The sequence below is a fragment of the Vombatus ursinus genome, unplaced genomic scaffold (genome assembly GCF_900497805.2).
Source record: "Vombatus ursinus unplaced genomic scaffold, bare-nosed wombat genome assembly UNPS02014791.1, whole genome shotgun sequence".
Lineage (NCBI taxonomy): Eukaryota > Metazoa > Chordata > Mammalia > Diprotodontia > Vombatidae > Vombatus > Vombatus ursinus.
In genome coordinates this window covers 34261871-34280441 of record NW_020954569.1, presented here as the reverse complement: position 1 = coordinate 34280441, position 18571 = coordinate 34261871, and the positions used below count along the sequence as shown (strand labels likewise).

The 18571-nt window shown below is 33.6% G+C and overlaps 1 protein-coding gene across 1 annotated transcript in view; it reads right to left on the bottom strand.

Annotated features, from left to right (window-relative positions):
- Nucleotides 1-1259: 1259 nt before the first annotated feature.
- SEMA5A (semaphorin 5A) overlaps nt 1260-18571 on the bottom strand; it is a 651274-nt gene continuing 633962 nt past the window's right edge. Inside the window, exons 19-23 of the mRNA XM_027868972.1 lie at nt 12682-12852; nt 10115-10270; nt 8406-8453; nt 6106-6317; nt 1260-3800 (exon numbers count right to left, since the gene is read on the bottom strand). Of these exons, the coding sequence (XP_027724773.1) occupies nt 3681-3800; nt 6106-6317; nt 8406-8453; nt 10115-10270; nt 12682-12852 (707 nt within the window). The 3' untranslated portion in view covers nt 1260-3680. The remainder of the gene's footprint in view (nt 3801-6105; nt 6318-8405; nt 8454-10114; nt 10271-12681; nt 12853-18571) is intronic.

The window sequence follows — 18571 nt, the reverse complement described above, 5'->3', positions numbered from 1 at the left end:
TTAACAATACATGTTGCACCTTCTATTCTTAATTTCATTAGAATTTCACTGATATTTAATGTAATAACAAGAGTAAACACTATTCTCTTGCTCCAATATGAAAACTATAATCCTAATTAAAAAAACATTTGATTAAAATTATTAAAAAATTTTCTGTAATTCTAGGGAAGTATACATGGCTAATATAACATTTAAAAAGCATAAAAAACAGACATGTGCTTAGGATGCAATTAAATATATATGTGTGTGTATTAAATACAATTACCACATGACCACCCCTTATCTAGCAAGAGGGTGGATCAGATCTCTGAGATGATCTCTCAAGCTCATTTTTGATTTTACTCTCCTAAATTGCTAATGGATGACCACTTTTCCTTATACACATGTCCTCGGAGCTATTTGTAATATATACATATTAAGATAATATGTTAGAATTTGGTTTCTCATCTATTCTATGAATTGTTAGCATAGATATTAGATGACGATTTAGATTGTAGCCTTAAAACTGGAAGGTACCTCAGAGGCCATAAGATCCAAACTCATCATTTTACATATGAGAAAACTGAGGCCCAGTGAAATTAAGTGACTCCTGTGGGGTCACACATCTAATGTATGGATGAAGTGTGATTTGAGCCTAAGTTTTCCTAACTCCAAGTACAGTACTCTAACTACTATATCATCTTAGGAGAGACTATCTTTGAACATTAGCAGGAATTACTACAAGAGAATCTAAACTGTAAAACTAAAAGCCAGCTTTATAGTGAAGTTCACCTGACTTTCCATTTTAATCAATTTGAAAATTGTTAGAGGAACTCTGATTAAAATCATTTGATGTCACCCTTTCTTCCAAAGATTCAAAACACTATATATCATCAAGGTAGTGTGGGTTGACTCCAATTCTCCGCCTCCCCTCCCCGCCACAGTGGAAAAAGAAAATCAAGTTGTACAAGGGAAAAAAAGAGGTCAAGCTATTCCTCAAAGTTTCTGCAGAAGATCAATGCTTTATAATAAAAAAGAACAATTTTATGTAAATGCTTTCTGCTAGTGGTATTCAGTTATTATTGTGTGGACAAATTGTGTAGGTGTATGAACAAGAGGTATGATGTGTAAAGTGTATATATATATGTATATATACATATACGTATATATATACACATATGACATAAATATAAAATTATTGGAAAAAATAAAAAAATCACATATGGCTAAAATATTTCAAGAAATACATATATTTTAGTTTTCTAATCTAATTACCGCTATTTAAAATTTGCAAAATGCAGAATGCAGAAAAATTCTATTTGAATAGCCTGCAGGAAATAAGAACAAAAGTTTTTTGGCAGTGGGTGTCTTTAGAATTGTATGTTACTAATGTGAAAATTCTGTTATTTTCCCCCAGATGCTACAGAAGACTGATTCTAATATGAGATTGGTTATCATTCTAAAAGCTTTTTCCAACTAGTCTTTTGAACTTGAAGCGTTAATTTTCTTTTTTTCCTAGGGGAAAAAATAGATGGTATCACTTCTAAAGACAAGAAACTCACTCAGAGGGAAAAATGAAATAAAGAAGTACCCAGGGACAGCACTTGGTCCTTATGGAGAAGTGATGGGATAGGTTGAGTCTTCTATGAAGAATCAAAACAAACACCACAAATAGCAAAAACAATGAGGAAACTGTTCGGACTGTTTCATTCATTAAATGTAAATCCACATACACACAGCACAATCTGATGATGCAGCCAAATAACAAATACGATACAAAATGAGCTCATCATTGGAAAAGCATCTTGGAGGTACTGCACACAGATGCCATCAGATTCCCAGAGATCATCTGCCTTTTAAAACTTTACTACAGAGTAGTTGTTGAAAATATGCATAGAGGAGAAACCTTTCTCAATTAATAGCATTACATGGTAGATCATGTGTCTTTTCTAACCTTAAATTTTTGCCTTGATCTTTACAGAATAAGGCATTCCCAAGTGCACATCCTTAAAAAGAATCTATATCATTCAATATTGTTGCAATGCAGTTTTGCCAGCATCGAGGTTGATTTTCTACTAGATGTAACTTCTGCATATGTTTATCAGTTTGTTTGTGTTTGTGTTTTGTTTTGTTCTGCTTTTGTTTTTGTCAGAATGCCAATAGCTGTTCAGGTGAAGTATGTTTTACTGTTATTTTCACTTTAAAAGAAATTGTTCAAATATCATTATACAGTACAACAGTTGTATAGCATCTGTTTACATCCAAATAATTTGACTTTTTTCAACCTTCTGGGAAATGTCTGTGGATAGTGCTAAATACTAAAGCGCTGAAATGTTTCTTTTATCAATAAACAGTGCTCAGAACCTCAGGACCAATTATCGGGCATTTCTTTGTCTCTGGATGGCAGTCCTTGAAGTTAATTGCCTCAGGTGTAGGTTGACGTGCTGCAACAATAGAAGGTACTGTGAAAACAAGGGCAGTGGCAGCAAAAGTAAAGACTAGTTATCAGTCCCCTTACTTGAAGTTTCAGGCAGAACATGACAGCTTAAAACTTAGATAGTATTAACTATTTACAGCATCTGGCTTATAGGAAGCCCACTTTAAACGACATCATTAATGCTTTTGTCGGGGGTTGATTAACATATATCAAATACTTTAGGAGGATGGCAAAAGTTGCCTTTCGTAACACAACTGCACTTTGGATATTTGTCAAAAAACAGGCATTGGCAAACAGAGATTTGTAATCAGAAAAGCAGTTCTGTGCTGTCCATTTGTTCCCAAGCCAGCCAAGGAAGGTAAGTCAAACATTATGCAGTTGGTTAGTTCATGCTTTGGCCTCCTTGAGTGTTTCAATGAACCAGATGTGTGGCTCCCTTATGCAAACACCATGGAGGGGAGGACTTTGGAATGCCATGCACATCCAAATGTTACAAGAAGACTAGTTGACCAGTAACATGCAGAAACTTTCAAATTGAATCTGCACCTCATCTTTTTACCCTCTTCCTCAACTTACAACAAAAATAATTAATGTGACAAGATAAAAGCTTGAGTTGTCTCAAGGGTTCATGTAATCTTCTTGGTAGACATAAGCCATCTCATGTTTCCTGGCTTACTCAGGCTAGATTCCATTTTCAATCCAAAAAATAGAGAGATTGCTTCCAAGCATTCCAACCACAACATTCTTTAGATTGGGGAACATCTGGGGTCACTGTGGAACATCTGTACAATAAAATTTTTCTTCAGCATTTTATCCAGTGTTATGTAAATACTTCAATTTAGAGGGACTCATCGTTAATTTCTAATTTTCCTCTTCTAAAATATCTTGAAAGGCCACACCTAAAGGAAGCCAATGGTAGTGTACTTAATGGAATCCCCAAAGGCAGGTAGCACACTTACAAAAAAGCTGAAGAAAATAATCCTCAACTTGTTAGAGAAATTTGACTGACCACAATTAGAAAACTTCACACACAGTGACAAACAGTATTTCTCATGGCTCATTCAACTATGAACAGGTGCTGGAGACCAAATTTTCATGATGTCACACAGTTTTTGTTGTGATAGGGTATGTATTTTTGGGAGCAATGGGACACTGATGGCTTGAAGTGTGCTTGAAATGTCTCCAAACTTCATCTCTGAAGCAGTCATGTAGCACAGGCCTTGAGGGACTGGGGAATTACAAGAGACCAAAAATATAAGATCTATTAGTACTCATCATAATTATTGAGATCTGTAAAATAGGTGTTAGAATAGGTCTTTGCAGTGAGATGTGGATTGAAGTATTTGTTTCTTTCCTCTAGGATCAAGTTGTTTTTGTTAAATGCCTGTAAGAAGGATAAAAAAAAAACCATTAAGTTATATTTCTGGAAGATATTATTATAAGGAGCAGCCTTTTACCTGAGAACTTGCGTTCTGATATAAGTTCACAGAGGAAATATAATAATAACATATTCTGCCACCTTCTTTATTTTCAGATCATAAGCAACACTGGACTCTTATCTGTCAAAAAGAATATCTAGTAGGGTTCTATTTCTTAAAATATCCTTTTGAAATTTCACTTGAAGTCAGCAACTATTAAGAAAAGTAAATTACTTTATTTCAAAGAGAACTGAGGTGATTTACTAGAAAGTTTAGCTAACTCCAATGAGTCATGAAGAACAGAAATGTGTAACATTGCTTGGTTCTTTACCTGCTTAGTGGCCATCATAGTACCATATATGAAGAGGCTTGTGATAATCTGCTCATCTTTTCCCAAGCAACCTCAATCTTCATCTTTCCACTGTTTTTTCTTTGCCTTTTCTGTAGTTGTCCTCTCTCTATTAGATGCTTCTTCCATACTTTTCTAATATAATGTGCCTATTCCTAGAGAATCAGAATTTAGAAGCCCCAAGCAATAAGGATTGATGCTAAAAATTGTTTTCTTGTCCCTGTCGCTTCCATGCAATGTACTTTGACAGCTATCTGATGATTCATGAAAGATCAGAAAGAAATCAACACAAGTACCTCATAAAAATGGCATTCCTAATCATTAATATCAAAATAATCAGGTCCTAGTGAAATCTTCTGACTGGTTACAATTCCAGTTTTTCTGTGCCCTAATTCTAGCTCTCTGGTATGCCCTTAATAACAATGACCCTTAAATGACATATTAGATCCTAGCTTTAAGTAAAAGTTTTATGAGAGTGCTCTCTTAGAAGCAGTGTGATAGAATAAAAAGATCACTGGCTTTGGAACCAGAGTACGTGTGTTCAAATTCCACCTGGGATACTTATTTTCTATATAACTTTGTTTAATTCACTTAACCTGCCTGGGCCCCAGTCTCCTGAGGTCAGGCTAGATGACTTCTGAAGTCCTAGATCTGCGACCCAGTTATGTATGAGTAAAGTATAGTTCAATTCTCCCATTAGTCTTTCTCCAGGGACACAGCTCAGAAATAACCATGTCATTCACAGTCTTTTTTTTCATCTAACTTAGCTGATTTACTTCATTCATTCTGGCTGCTAGTATTTTAGGAAACCCACGTAAAGAGCAAACTTGTAAAGTCTTAGCCCAAGTGAGGATGGACTGCTGCTAATAGGGAGGAAAAAAACAAAGATAATTCAGGAAACAGTGACACAAAGATTTAGAGATTCAAACTGTCCTTAAGATAGAGGTGCTCATGGAACAAACTATGGTGGAGAACCATTTAGCAACAGAAGAGAAAAAATAAACTTCTGAGAATAACTGAAACACTAATAATGAAAGGGAAACAATGAGCCTATTTAGAATGTCCATGTTTAATTTCCTTCAATAAAGGGAATTCTCCTCAATTATATGATATGATATAGTGGAAAAGATAACTCATCAACAGTCTTCAGAACCTTCTGACTTGTGTAACTTTTATTTTGGATAACAAATGAAGTCAATTGCTATTTCTCCATCACCTCAGTTATAAAGAGGAGATACTTACAGTGAGTCATTTGCTAGCCTCCATAGGCTAGCATCATTCTTTTGATATGGAAAAGTGCACAGTATTACATTTTTAAAGTAATTAGGAAAGATAAACTTGTAAATAGAGTCCCGTGAAATATTTATTTTATGTAATTCTGAAGTGTGCCAGAATTCTACCTAAGTATTCTTTCCTGAAATGAACTCATAAATCTTTTTTTTTCCTTTTTTTGGTTACCTTTAATTATCAATAGCATTACTTTCCCCACTTCTGCATAGCTGGATATTTACTCTAATTCTGTAACTCACCACTGAATATACAAGGATTTATAGGGATATAGGAGATACAAAGTTCAGTGTGATGAGCACAATATTTTTTTTAACTAAGGTTTAGTATTTTCTGACTTTTCCCAAAGATTTCAAATATTTACCAAGTCTTCATGTGATGCTGTCTTACTGTACCTTTATGCTATACTCTTATTCTCTCTCCCTCTCCTCTCAATCTGTCTCCCTTCTTCTCACCTAATGCAATTAGTAAAAAATTTAAAGCAAGGATTCTTGAAATCTGAATTTCCTAGATAATTGTCTCAATCTTTCATTTTGCATATATATGTATATATACACACAATATACACTATATATATATATTATATATATATGTATGTATGTGTTGCCTTCATACTGTCTCTGCCAATTTCTTACCTTGATGGCTTCTACAGAATCATATTTATCCAGTTTGTTGATGTGGTTAGTTATGCTTGTATTAAGAGGAGCTGGTGAGACTGGATGGATGACAGTAGCATCATGGGCTTGCTGCTGGTATCGCTGGCAGTATGTGTAGATGAGCAGAGTAAGGAGGCAACCAAGAATAGAGCTGCTTAATCCCACTGCAATCATATGGAACATGTTGAACTCTGAAAAGCATATATCCAAAGCAATATTATATTTCATGCAGACATGTTGTATAAAAGCACAAAGTCCTCAGATGACAGAAACCCAAAGTAAAAGAAATTATAGTCTTTTCCTTTACACTGTCATGCTCACCAACACTGTTTCCTGCAAGAGCAAGTATATTCCAAGCCAATGCTCTTAGGGATTATAATCTGCCTTTTATACACCATTGTATGTTTAACACCCTAGCAAAAATTCCTCTTTTTGTAGCCTTCATAAAAGATCACTCCTTTTTTTCTCCTAGTATAATTACTCTGTATTTATAGAGCTTCTAAGAAATGTGCTTTTTCCTCAAAGTATCATTTACTAAATCTGGTTAAGAAAATGCATTGATGACATTGAACAAAGGCATTTAAATTTTCATGAAGAATTTCCTTTTAAATATTGTATTTTAATGTAAATTCACTGAAAAATGAAAAATTGCCCAAACTTATTTATATATAATAGATTTTTAACTGATTTGTATAGATTCAGTGCTTTATCCCTTCTAATAGTATCTGATTTTTTTTCTTAAGAGTTATATTTATTGGATTATAAATATTAACCATTTCAGCTATCATTAACTCACTTGTCCTTATCTCTGTATTAGAACTGCTTTGTATCATGGCTAATAACAAAACAACATCTCTGAAAGATTTTACTAATAATGCCAAAACTATTAAAGTGTCTGATAGATTTCAAGCTGGTGAAAAACTTTTTTAAAACAGAACTCAGATGAAGATTGGATAACTAAATATTACATGTAATAAAATGCTGCATCATCCCCACCCCAATACACACACATACCTAAATTTATCTGGAACAGGAAACTGTTGGCAAGTGATTCCTTGGCTAAATCTTCCCAAGCCATAATTCACATCCTAAACTCACATCAATATAACACTGTCCTAGCAAAAGACTGAATTCTGGTGTCAGAAGACTCAAGTCTTGACTGGATTTTGACCCTTACTTTATGACCCTTTTTAAATCATTTTTATGGTCCATTTCTCTCATCTGTCACCTTTGTAGGGGGTGGGGAAGATGGGAGTGTTGGATACTTGCACTACTGCAGAAGATGGTTTTGGGAAAAGTGTTTTGTAAAGGTCCAACTGTTCTATAAAAGAGAGCTATTATGATACTCTTGAAGCTAGAAATACTCTAAATACTATGCCATTGTCACCTAAATTGCTTCAAGGAACAATCTCACATAGCCTCTATAGCCATAAATTTATTGATGAAAACATGGAATTTTCATCTCAGAAGTGAATCTGATTTGTCCCTCCCATGCCAACAGAGCAAAAATCTGCAAGGGTCTTGGGAGTTCAGGAAATAAGCTATATTTTCAACATCAGAACCAGAAAGTAACATAGGGCTTACTATTAGAACTGAGTTCTAGTCCCTAGATACAATGCTTATTTGTATATATCTGTCCAAGCCCCTCAACTTCTCTGAACCTCACTTTCTTCCTAGACAAAAAAGGGAAAGTATGCTTCTACCTGCTTCAAGGAAAGAAACTTAAGTAAATGCTGAGTGACTCAGCCTCTTCCTAAAGTCTTTCAAATTTAACATTAATGTATTCCTTCTTACATTATTCTCCCTCCCTAAGTGATTCAACATTGGACTTTCAGAAGTCCATCAGCTTTAAAGGCATAGGAACAGGCAACCTAATTTTATTCTTAGACCTTTCCTGGGCTGCCAAAATTTCTAACATGTTCTGGAAGGGAATTCTACATATGGTGTAGAAATGTATGGTTTCATCTTCATACAGTCAGGTTTTGAGTTTTAAGACTTTCTCTGACTTTGACTGAGATTGCAAATTGAATAAATCATTTAAATTCAACTTTACTTATGGGAAACCTCAATGAAGGCATCATGTATTTACAAATTATTTCCCATTAATACGACTGCTGACTCAGAGGGAGTCTGGGCCTCTAGAGTGTCTTTAGTAACTTAGAGTCTGCCTTTCTTAGCCAAAAAGAATGGAAGCAAAATGGAACCCATGAGAAGAAAAATGGTGCGGTAGAAAATATAGAAATAAGTGAATCTGACATTAATAAAGAGTAAAAACTTACCACCACATCTTTTCTCTTCTACACTACTGGATCGTGCTACAGATATTTCTGAAAGAACAAACAATATATGCAGTGTTTTTCTGGGGATTTTTGTTGTATATAGGAGATAATTTAAGAAAAATTCTAACAATTTTGATTATTATAAAGACCATCCTTAAAAGACAGAATACTGGAAAGGATGCACAAGCTTTACTTTATGTGAAAATTATGAATTATGCTGCTTATCTATTTTTGTCCTTTGGATATTGTTTTGATTTGCATAGGGTTTCTTTGGTCATCAAACAGTAATTAATGAGACTACCTTGACTGCAAAAAAATACTCTATCATACACATCAGGTACTTGAAGTACCTTCCCTTTGGCTGAATATACAATATTAACTTCAAAACAATCCTAGAGTTTTTGTTGTTTTTTTCTGCTAAACTGTCCATCACCAGCTGTGAAACTGTGAATAGTCATAGCCTGTCAATTTCTTGCCTTAGATCTCTATTTTTATATAAAACCCAAATTGCCATATTTCCCGCAGTATGGAATCAATCTATAAAAGTTCAAAGGAAGCCATTACTGGCCCAAGTAAAGAAGTTTATCAGAGAAACATTTTCACTTCCACCTTTATGTATTGTCATATCCAGAATCACAAGTGGGGTATCAATGGGGTTAGAAGCCACATCACTTTTAATTCCCCAAGGGGACGAGACTATTGAGGGAATTCTGGATTTTCTACACTATTTTTTCATGCATTAGAAATAAAAATTAAAACTTTGATTATATTAAAATGAAGAGTGATGGTTCTGCATCTACCACGTACTGAAATGTTGCATATAGCTAAAGATGATGGTCCTTACCCAAATAGGATGATCTTAGTCATATATATAAAGAAAAAGCAGGAATGTGATATAGTAATATAATGCAATTTTGAAGTGTCACATTTTCATTCCAAAGGTTTACTTATATATTGGATAAAAACATCATATACGTATGTATACATGCCTTTGTATACATGTGCATGTATATATGTGCAACGTGTGTGTGTGTGTGTTATTCTCAGTACAACAGCATAAAGGACTTAGCCTATTCTCTATAATTGCTTTACTATGCCTAGAAAGGCAGTGTGGTGCAGTGGAATGATAACTAGATTTAGAGTTAGAAGTTCTGTTTTAAGGTCCAAGCAATGCTTTTATTGTGACCTTAGGTTAATCACTTAAGCACCTGAGCATTGGTTTCTTCACCTGTAAAATAAGAAAGTTGGACTAGAAACTCTTAAGCTCTAATTGTTTGACTCTATTAATGTCATCTACAAATAGCAGTGAGATTTTCCAGCTTCTACAATTTAAAATATTTAACTTAGTATTAACTTAAATGATTAATATTAATAAATATTTGTTGCACAGGTAAGTGATTCATTCAATATATCATACTTTTTATCAGGATTGATTGCCTTTATTAAGAGCTAAAGTCATATTGTAAAATACTGTGCACATATCTAGCTATATGTGTGTGTATATATATATATATATATATATATAAATTATACACAAACTGTGACAATATCTCTGTCTATCTTCTTATTCATCTCCACAAGAATTGATGGAACCATTGTTGCTTTTTGTTAATATCTCTAAAAACAAAAGAGATATCAGACCTATCAATCATTTAATGTTTTACAATTAAAAATGTATTTGTTTACTTGATAGATATCCTCAATCTTACCTGGAATGAAATTGGAATCAAAAACACAAGATCGACTTTCGGTGGTATTTCCAGAACATTGGCTGCCCACAGGAAATAAAATGATACACTGACGGACCCGAAATTGAGTTCCAGAAGAATCACACTCAGACCAGTCTGACCAATCAGACCAACTATCTGCAAGAGCCAGAAGGAGAAAGAGAAGGGACAGGAAATATTTCACATTAGAATCTAATCCACCAAAAGAAAAGGTGTAAAATCAAGCCTTTATTTTCATTTGTTGCCAGTATATGTCTCTCTAGTAAGATTATCTAATTTAATGTTAAGCCTATGAGCAAACAGAAGGCATGGCTTCTAAGCAAGGTTCTCAATAAATGCAACCCACACAAAATATAGGTTTTTATATACTTTAATTATTTTGGTTTTTCTTCTAATTTATTTAGAGTATTTTCACTTGTATTTGGCCAATAGTATGATAATATATTTGCCTCTGCAATTGTTAATGTGCAAGAACTGTCAGTACTGTGGCACAAAATAAGCAACATACTCTGTTGCACAGTGTATGTGTGTATATGAAAAGAGATCAGTCCTTCAGAATGTCTCGTGAAACAATTCCTCCAGAGCTAAACTTCAAAATCAAGATAATAACTCTTTCTTATGGAGAAAGCTCTAGGAAGGGAATTGAAATTTTCAGTTACCACAATAGCCCTTACCTTTAGTTATAAACCGTAAGTCCATTCACTTAACGTAGGAAAGTCTGTGCTATAAATCAAAAAAACTGATTTTTCCCATTTCTACTATTAGGCCATTTACTCTAAAATCCCCACTCAGCAGCTGGAGATTACAAGGATAGGACCCTGGTAGTGGCCAAAATTCAAAGGGACATTAAGTCACCTGATCTAATATACTGCATTTGCTAGTGTTTCTAATATTGAAGTGAAAGAAATGATGCTAATTTTGCTATTAATTTAAGCTTTAAGAATCAAATCCTATGAATTCTTATGACCCAAATATAAATTTTGTGGACCTTTTGTCCACAAAAATAAAACATTAAAAATAGTAATTCTTTTGCCCTTCTCTTGGTTGTACTAGGAAAAAAAGAAATCTCATTTTGCCTTTGACTCTTAGAAATAAGACAAAATGTCTGCTTCAAAACTAGAAGGAAAGGACTTACTTTCAACTTCATGATTCTCTTTTAATTTTCTTTTCCATAGCAGTTCTATTTACAAACTCCCTGCTATATGTGAGGTACTGGGATAAAGAAAATGACAATCCCACCTCTAAAAGAACAGAAAACCTAGTATGGAAATAGGTATACTAAAAATATGTAATATTTGTTTAAGTTCAATATGCACAAAAGGAGAGATAAAACAGGCACGAAACATGAGGGGACGAGGACCACCACTAGCTGGTTATAATATGAAAGAAAACATTTCTAGATTCAGAGTAAAATGCTGGGAAACAGAATGTATAATTTTTATGGTGAACCTTGTACATATCCTAGAAGTTCAAACAAAATCTTTGTTTAAAAATTCCTTGATTTAGATTAACTAAAAGCTATACTAGCAAGTCTTCCAGGTTCAATGCTTCCAGTACATGACTCTGACATGGCACAAGGGCTGACCAGGCTTCACGGGTTTTAGCAACAAAATCCTACATATTTATTTCAGATCATATCTCTAGGTAAATTTAATTTCATGTTCTGTCATAATCTTGTTATGCTACATGTTCTCTTTTTATCTAATTGGATATATTCTTTTTTTGTTTTCTTTTCCCAAGCTGCCCAGTCATCTTATTGCTCTTTAATAAAGACTTCATGCCTCTTATAGTTTAGGCTTAATTTCATGAAAAAAATAAAGAATTATTGAGATGGGAAGCTGGGTGGTACAGTGGATACAGCACTGGCCTGGAGTCAGGAGGACCTGAGTTCAAGTCTGACTTCAGACACTTACTAACTGTGTGACCTTGGGCAAGTCACTTAACCCCAGTCTCACCCTCCCCCCACCAAAAAAAAAGTCATTGTGCTAACTAGATTTCTGACTACTTTTGAATAAAAAAAATTAGACCATCAAGATTGGATTGCATGGATGCCCTCAGGGTCAGAACTACCTGAATTCCAGTTCTGCCTTTGACATATATTAGTTATGTGACCCTAGGAAAGTCACTTAATTTCTTAGCATCCTAGGCAAATTACTAAGATTATAAGTTGAAGAATACTTGCCTGTCTGTGTTATTAGAGATCATTTCCTCACCTGGAGCCCATACATAGATAAAATTGTACGTCTGGAGTCCCCTCCTCCCAAATCATTTATAAAACCAATAAAAAAACAAGAAAATTTCTAAATTATTTCATATGGAAGTGTTTTAAGGTGAAATGGAGTTTTTAATGTTCCCACAAAAGAAGGAACATGAAATAACAAATTCTGACAAGAACAACATTATCACGTATGGTTAATATAGCAAACAAATATAAGTAGGTGATACTGAATTTCTTAATCTATTATTTACTGAGTTGTGGATAGTAGTATCCAGAACAACAACAAAAAAAAAAAAACACCAGTTGGAAGAGAACTAGGCTAAAAGTTTACCTGGACATGGTTGTGTGTTGCAGAGGGCCTCTTCAGTGTGGAGCCCAAGACATATGTCTCCTCCATATGCTGGGGCAGGGTTTGTACACGAACGGGTCCTCATGTAGTGTCCACCTCCACAGGTGGCTGAGCATTTTGACCATGGTGACCAACAAGACCAAACGCCATCAACTATGAAAGAGATACAAAAATACAAGTAATTTTTCTAATTCAAATGATTTTTTTTCTAATTCATCCATACTTTAATTCACTCATTTATTCCTTTTCATTATTAATCTCACAAATGTTTATTGAACATCTATACTCAGAACAGCACTGTTCTGATTTTTAAAATAAAATAAACATATACATATGTATGCAAATAAATGCATACACACATATGCAACAAGAAGCTTGAACTTAGGTGGGAGAGATGAGAACGGCACATATGAGAATAAAACCAAAACAAAAAAAGACTCTCTCAATATTCTTTGTTATAGGGCTAAAATTAGGGTACACACTACAGCTATGGAATGGGAAGCTTGATTTGGGTTCACAGAACCATAGATATAGAGTGACTCCAGGACATCAAAGGTCCTCTAATTCAACTCCCTAGTTTGAGCTAGGATTTCAATATGGGCATTCTGCCTCCTGAGCCAATGATTCATGCATTGTACCGCAATCTCCCTTTTCTTCTGAAAAGGTGGTTGAATAAGTAGGTAGGGAAGCTAATTCAATTTATCGAGAAGTCAGAGAACCCAAGAGAAATAAAAGCCGGGAAAGTAGATGGCAAATAATGGACAGGAATTGGAGAAAGTCATCAGCCACTGTGATCTCAGATCAGTGGTACTTAACTAGTTAGTATGCCCAAATTATACATGTAAGCTTAGTGAGGGAAAGAATAGTTTCATTTTTGCCTCAATATCTCCAGCACTTACTACAATCCTTGGTTCATTGTAAAAACTTATAAAAGCTTACTGACTGACAAACAGAAGAACAAAATCTTCTTGGGAAGGACCACTTTATGTGACAAGAATTGCTATAAACAGGAAAGTAGTGGAAAATTTGTTCAGAAAAGGTGGGGAATATTTTTAGATAGCTGTCTAATGCTATATACTATATTATGCTCCAAAAGACTAACAATATAAATATTAAAAGTCACGTCATTTTAAAAATGTGAAGAGAATTGCAAGATATATCTTCCATGGCTCTAGAGAGGTGGGGAACACACAAGAATACATAGTATCAAAGAAATTATATGGGGCAAAATTGACAATTTTTATTTGAAAGCTTTGACAGTAAGACATCAGTACTACTAGAAGAATATAGATATATAAATGCTTCACTAAACATCTCTGATAAGTATGATATTTGAAATCTCTAAGAGCCATTCAATCTCCAACAAGTACTCAAAACACCAATGGGATGCTTCAGATAATAACAATGATGATTATGTTAATAATAATTATTAACAGTAATAATAATAATAGCTAACATTTATATAGTATTTACCGTGTGCCAGGTGCTATACTGTGCTATATACTTTACAATTATCTCATTTGATTCTTACAACAACTCTCTAATATAGATGCTATTATTATCCCTAAGGAAACTGACGCAAACAGAAGTGAAATGACTTTACCAGAATCACTCATCTAGTAGGAGTCTGAGGCTGTATCTGAACTCAGGTCTTCCTGAAAATAAGGCTCTATATACTGTATAATTTAGTTGCCAGATACTTACTTTGTTGTTGTTGTTATTGTTCAGGTGTTTGTCATGTCTCACACTTTTGGACCCCATTTGAGGTTTACATGGCAAAGATACTAGAGTGGTTCGCCACTTCCTTCTCCAGCTCATTTTACAGATGAGGAACTGAGGCAAACAGGGTTAAGTGACTTGCCAAGAGTCACACAGCTAGTAAATGTCTGAGGCTAGATTTGAACTCAGGAAAATAAGTCTTCTTGACTTCAGACCCAGCATTGTGCCAACTTATTAGAACCAGAATATAATACAGAAAATTGGTAGAATGGAATAATCATGATGTGGAATCAAGTACATATAGTAGACTAATATTTTATAAACCTGAGATCACAAATACTTGGAAAAGAATTCCATATGAAAGAAAACCTATAAGAATAATTAGATAGCAATTCATCATAAAATAGGAGTTGGCATATATACACACACGTCTATACATACATATATGTGTATATGTACATACATGTATATATAACTATAACACCAAATAAATGACAATGAATTCCTCATCTTTCAAATTTGAATACAAAAGCATCATAAGTATTAGAGGACAATGAACTATTATATACCACTATGGAAAGAGAAAATAACTGTTTATGATTTAGAAATAGATTATAGAAAAGTAAAACCTTTTGCACAAAAAAAAGCAATGTATTCAGAAAAAGAAGGAAAGAAATAGATGACGGAAATCATTTCAATAAATAATTCTGAGAAAAGTCTGAAATCCAAACAAGGAATTTCTATAAATAACAATAAATCTTTAATTGACAAATTGTCATTTGCCTATAAAGGTACTTCTCAAAGGAAGAAACACAATGATCAATTGCCACATGAAAAAAAAAAGTATTCTGTATTCTCCACTGGTCAGCCCAGTACTGAACATGCAATAAGTTTCAGAGCAATGAGTGCCTAGCACTAAGAAGGTGATTAATAAATGCTTATCTACTTATACTTGATGCAGTAATAACCACTGATCTACTTGTTGCTGTTCATCCAAATAGACACTTGCCACAGCAGGACACCAGCCTCTGTGAGAAAAAGGAGTTGGGAAAGTGTGCATGATCAATTGCCATATTTTAAAAAAAGTATTTACATTCTCTAATAATCAAAGTGATAACATTAAGATATTACTTTATACCCATAGAATTGTCAAAGATGTTAAAAGATGCTGAAATCCAATGCTGATAAGGCCTTGAGAAGAAAGGCATGCTAATATAGGTAGAGCATGAATTTAATCAATCATATATACACATATATAACTTTGCAACTTATATAATATTTCATATAAACATGTATATAAAATACTTTACAACATATATAAAACATATATATTATGTATAACTATATATGTATTATATAACAGAAACACATCCTTTACAAACCATAAATACCATATAAAATTTAGCTATTATTATTAGCTTTAGGAGAAGGAATTTAGTCCAGGTCTTCTTGACTCATTATTTACATCTCAATTTAATATGCCTCTAGCTAGTAATATAACAGCTAATTATAATAAACTGAAAATAAACTAATAGTCCAGTTCTTGGGGAATGGCTGAATAAAACATAGGATAGCAATGTAATGTAATAATATCATAAGAAATGATAAATACAAAGAATTCTAAGGCAGATATAAAGATTAATAGGAAATAATAAAGAGCAAAAAAAGAAAAAAGAACAATATAATGATAATAATATGTAAATTAAAACAATAATAGCAATGAAAACTAGCCAAATTTTAGAAAGGGTGAAGAAGAACAAATAAAACAATTTGGTTGCTATCTTATTGTTTTATTTTGCCATTATTTGCTTTGTTTTTTTTAATGATCTGCAAACAATCAGATTTGAACTTTATATAATCATTTTTCTAGCTTTTATCTGTTTTCTTATTTTATTTTAAAAATTGACTACCTTTTCTCATCAATGATAATTAAAATCTAAAAAAATTAAAAAAGACAAAAAAAGGGAAAAGTAGAATCATCCTGTCTCCACAGGTTGATTTTGTAGTCATGATAATTCATTTTGTTGGTCAACATTAGCAAGGCAATTCTCATAGATTTCAAACAGTAATTTTTAGTTATTAATAAGAAGGTTACACTATGTTACTCCAAATTTGTATAAAATAAGTAGATTAAGAGACTTTGATGAATTTTCTTATAACCAAAAAAGAGATAATGGTTAGTGAGATAGTAGCAAGTATGAGATAAAACAGAATATTGATAACCTCTGTATTACCTCACTCTTTGACTTTCTTTTCCCTCCCCCAAAATGGAATTGAAGTTTCAGGAATTTCATGGAACTTTTTTGACAGGCAATGAAGTAGAACAGTAGAGGATGAGAAGGTGTTAAAGTTCTGTGTTTTGCATTGCGAGATGGGATAATGCCACCAATGAAATCATTGATAATTTAAAATAACAAAGGAAGAATTCAATCTAAGATAGATATCTGTCAAGTAAAACTTGAGATATCATCTTTTTCCCGGTGGTTTTATTTGTGAATACCTTGAAAAACTCTATTTTTGTATGCAGTTTGAATATGTTGCATATATGCAGTAGCAGCTCCTGTTTTCCCTCATCAATGGAGAATGAGATGTTTGACGTTTTTGATTTATCTAAACCGATGCAGCTTATCTCTTTAAACTACTGATATTTTTGGCTGAAAGTCTGGTTCATTTACAAATTCACTTGACAATCATTCATTAATTACTTATTGGTTCTAGCACACCAAGTAAGGTGGCAATCTGATCATGTATTCTCATGTATTCTCATAATTAACTCATGTATTAATTCTCATAATTAACTCATTATTCTCATGTATTCTCATAATTAACTGGTAGCAAATATATGTATTCTCCCATGAGATAATGAAACCATTACTTAGACCAATCTCTTTCATGATTAGATTTTATTCATACACTTTTCCTCCATATATACTTCTACATTTAGAATTCTACGCACATCATATTGCAAGCATATAGGGGAAATGGAAGAGTTCTGAAGCCAGAATGAATGTAGCACAAGTAAATGTAAGGTAGTCCTTGAAGTCTGAGTACCTCTGCAGCCATGATCAGTGGCTAAAACTTTTCCATTTGCAAGGGTCAAAAGAAATACTACATATCATGATGAATATTTCCTCTTTCAATTTAAATATCCTCAGAGCTAAATTTGTGGGAAATGGTTGCTTTCAAAAGAACAAAAAAATTGTGAACTTGTCTTCCTTTCCCTTGCTTGACATAAAGCAAAAGAAAACAACAATAAAAATTTTGCATTGTTTTCCCAGCCTTCCACATTTCTCGTGGCATCCCTAAAGCCTGGAATATCATTGACTTCTACCTCACATCTGCTAGTCTCACCTTGATAATGCAGAATTCTCTGCTGACGTGAGGTTTTATTGCTGTACAAATTACCTATGTCAAAAGGATGTTACATCTCTCTTTCTCTGTCTCTCTTTCTGTCTGTCTGTCTGTCTGTCTCTCTCTCTCTCTCATCTTTTACTTAATAGATACGTTGTTTTAGGTAGTTACCTGAGGCTGAGAGATGTTAAATGATTTCCATATGATCATACAGCTAGCAAGAATGAGATCTAGTGTTTGAATTCACTTATCTGTGAAGCCAGGTCCAGCACTATCTGCTTTGCCCCAATACTGCCTTATCTCACTTCATTTAAAAACTTCTTGAACCCATCCTATAGACCAAGTTTCTCAGATAAAGTGGATTAGACAATGTCACCTGCTATAATTTCCCTAATAAACAACTTCCTTACCCTATATGCTTTTAAGATAAGACTCTAGTCTTCTATGTGCCCAAATTATTCCTCCCTAAAATATTCCATCTTCCATAAAAAAGTTTCCCACTTTTAGACCACTTACTCCATTATTACCATAGGCCAGATGATAATTTCCTAATGGCCCAAGTCATTACATCTTCTGAATTTCCTGGCTATTAGTAATGAGAAGAGTCATCATTAGATATAAAGATGACAACACATTAAATTTTACAATGCCATGTTTCTTTTAAAGAGCTCAAAGCAATTTCTCATAAGCTGTCCATTTGTCCATATTTCTATAACAATTTCTGGGAAGATAGCAGGGGCAAGTATTCTTATTTTCTTAGTAGAGAATATATGGAGGTGCAGATGAAGAGACTTGCCTAATA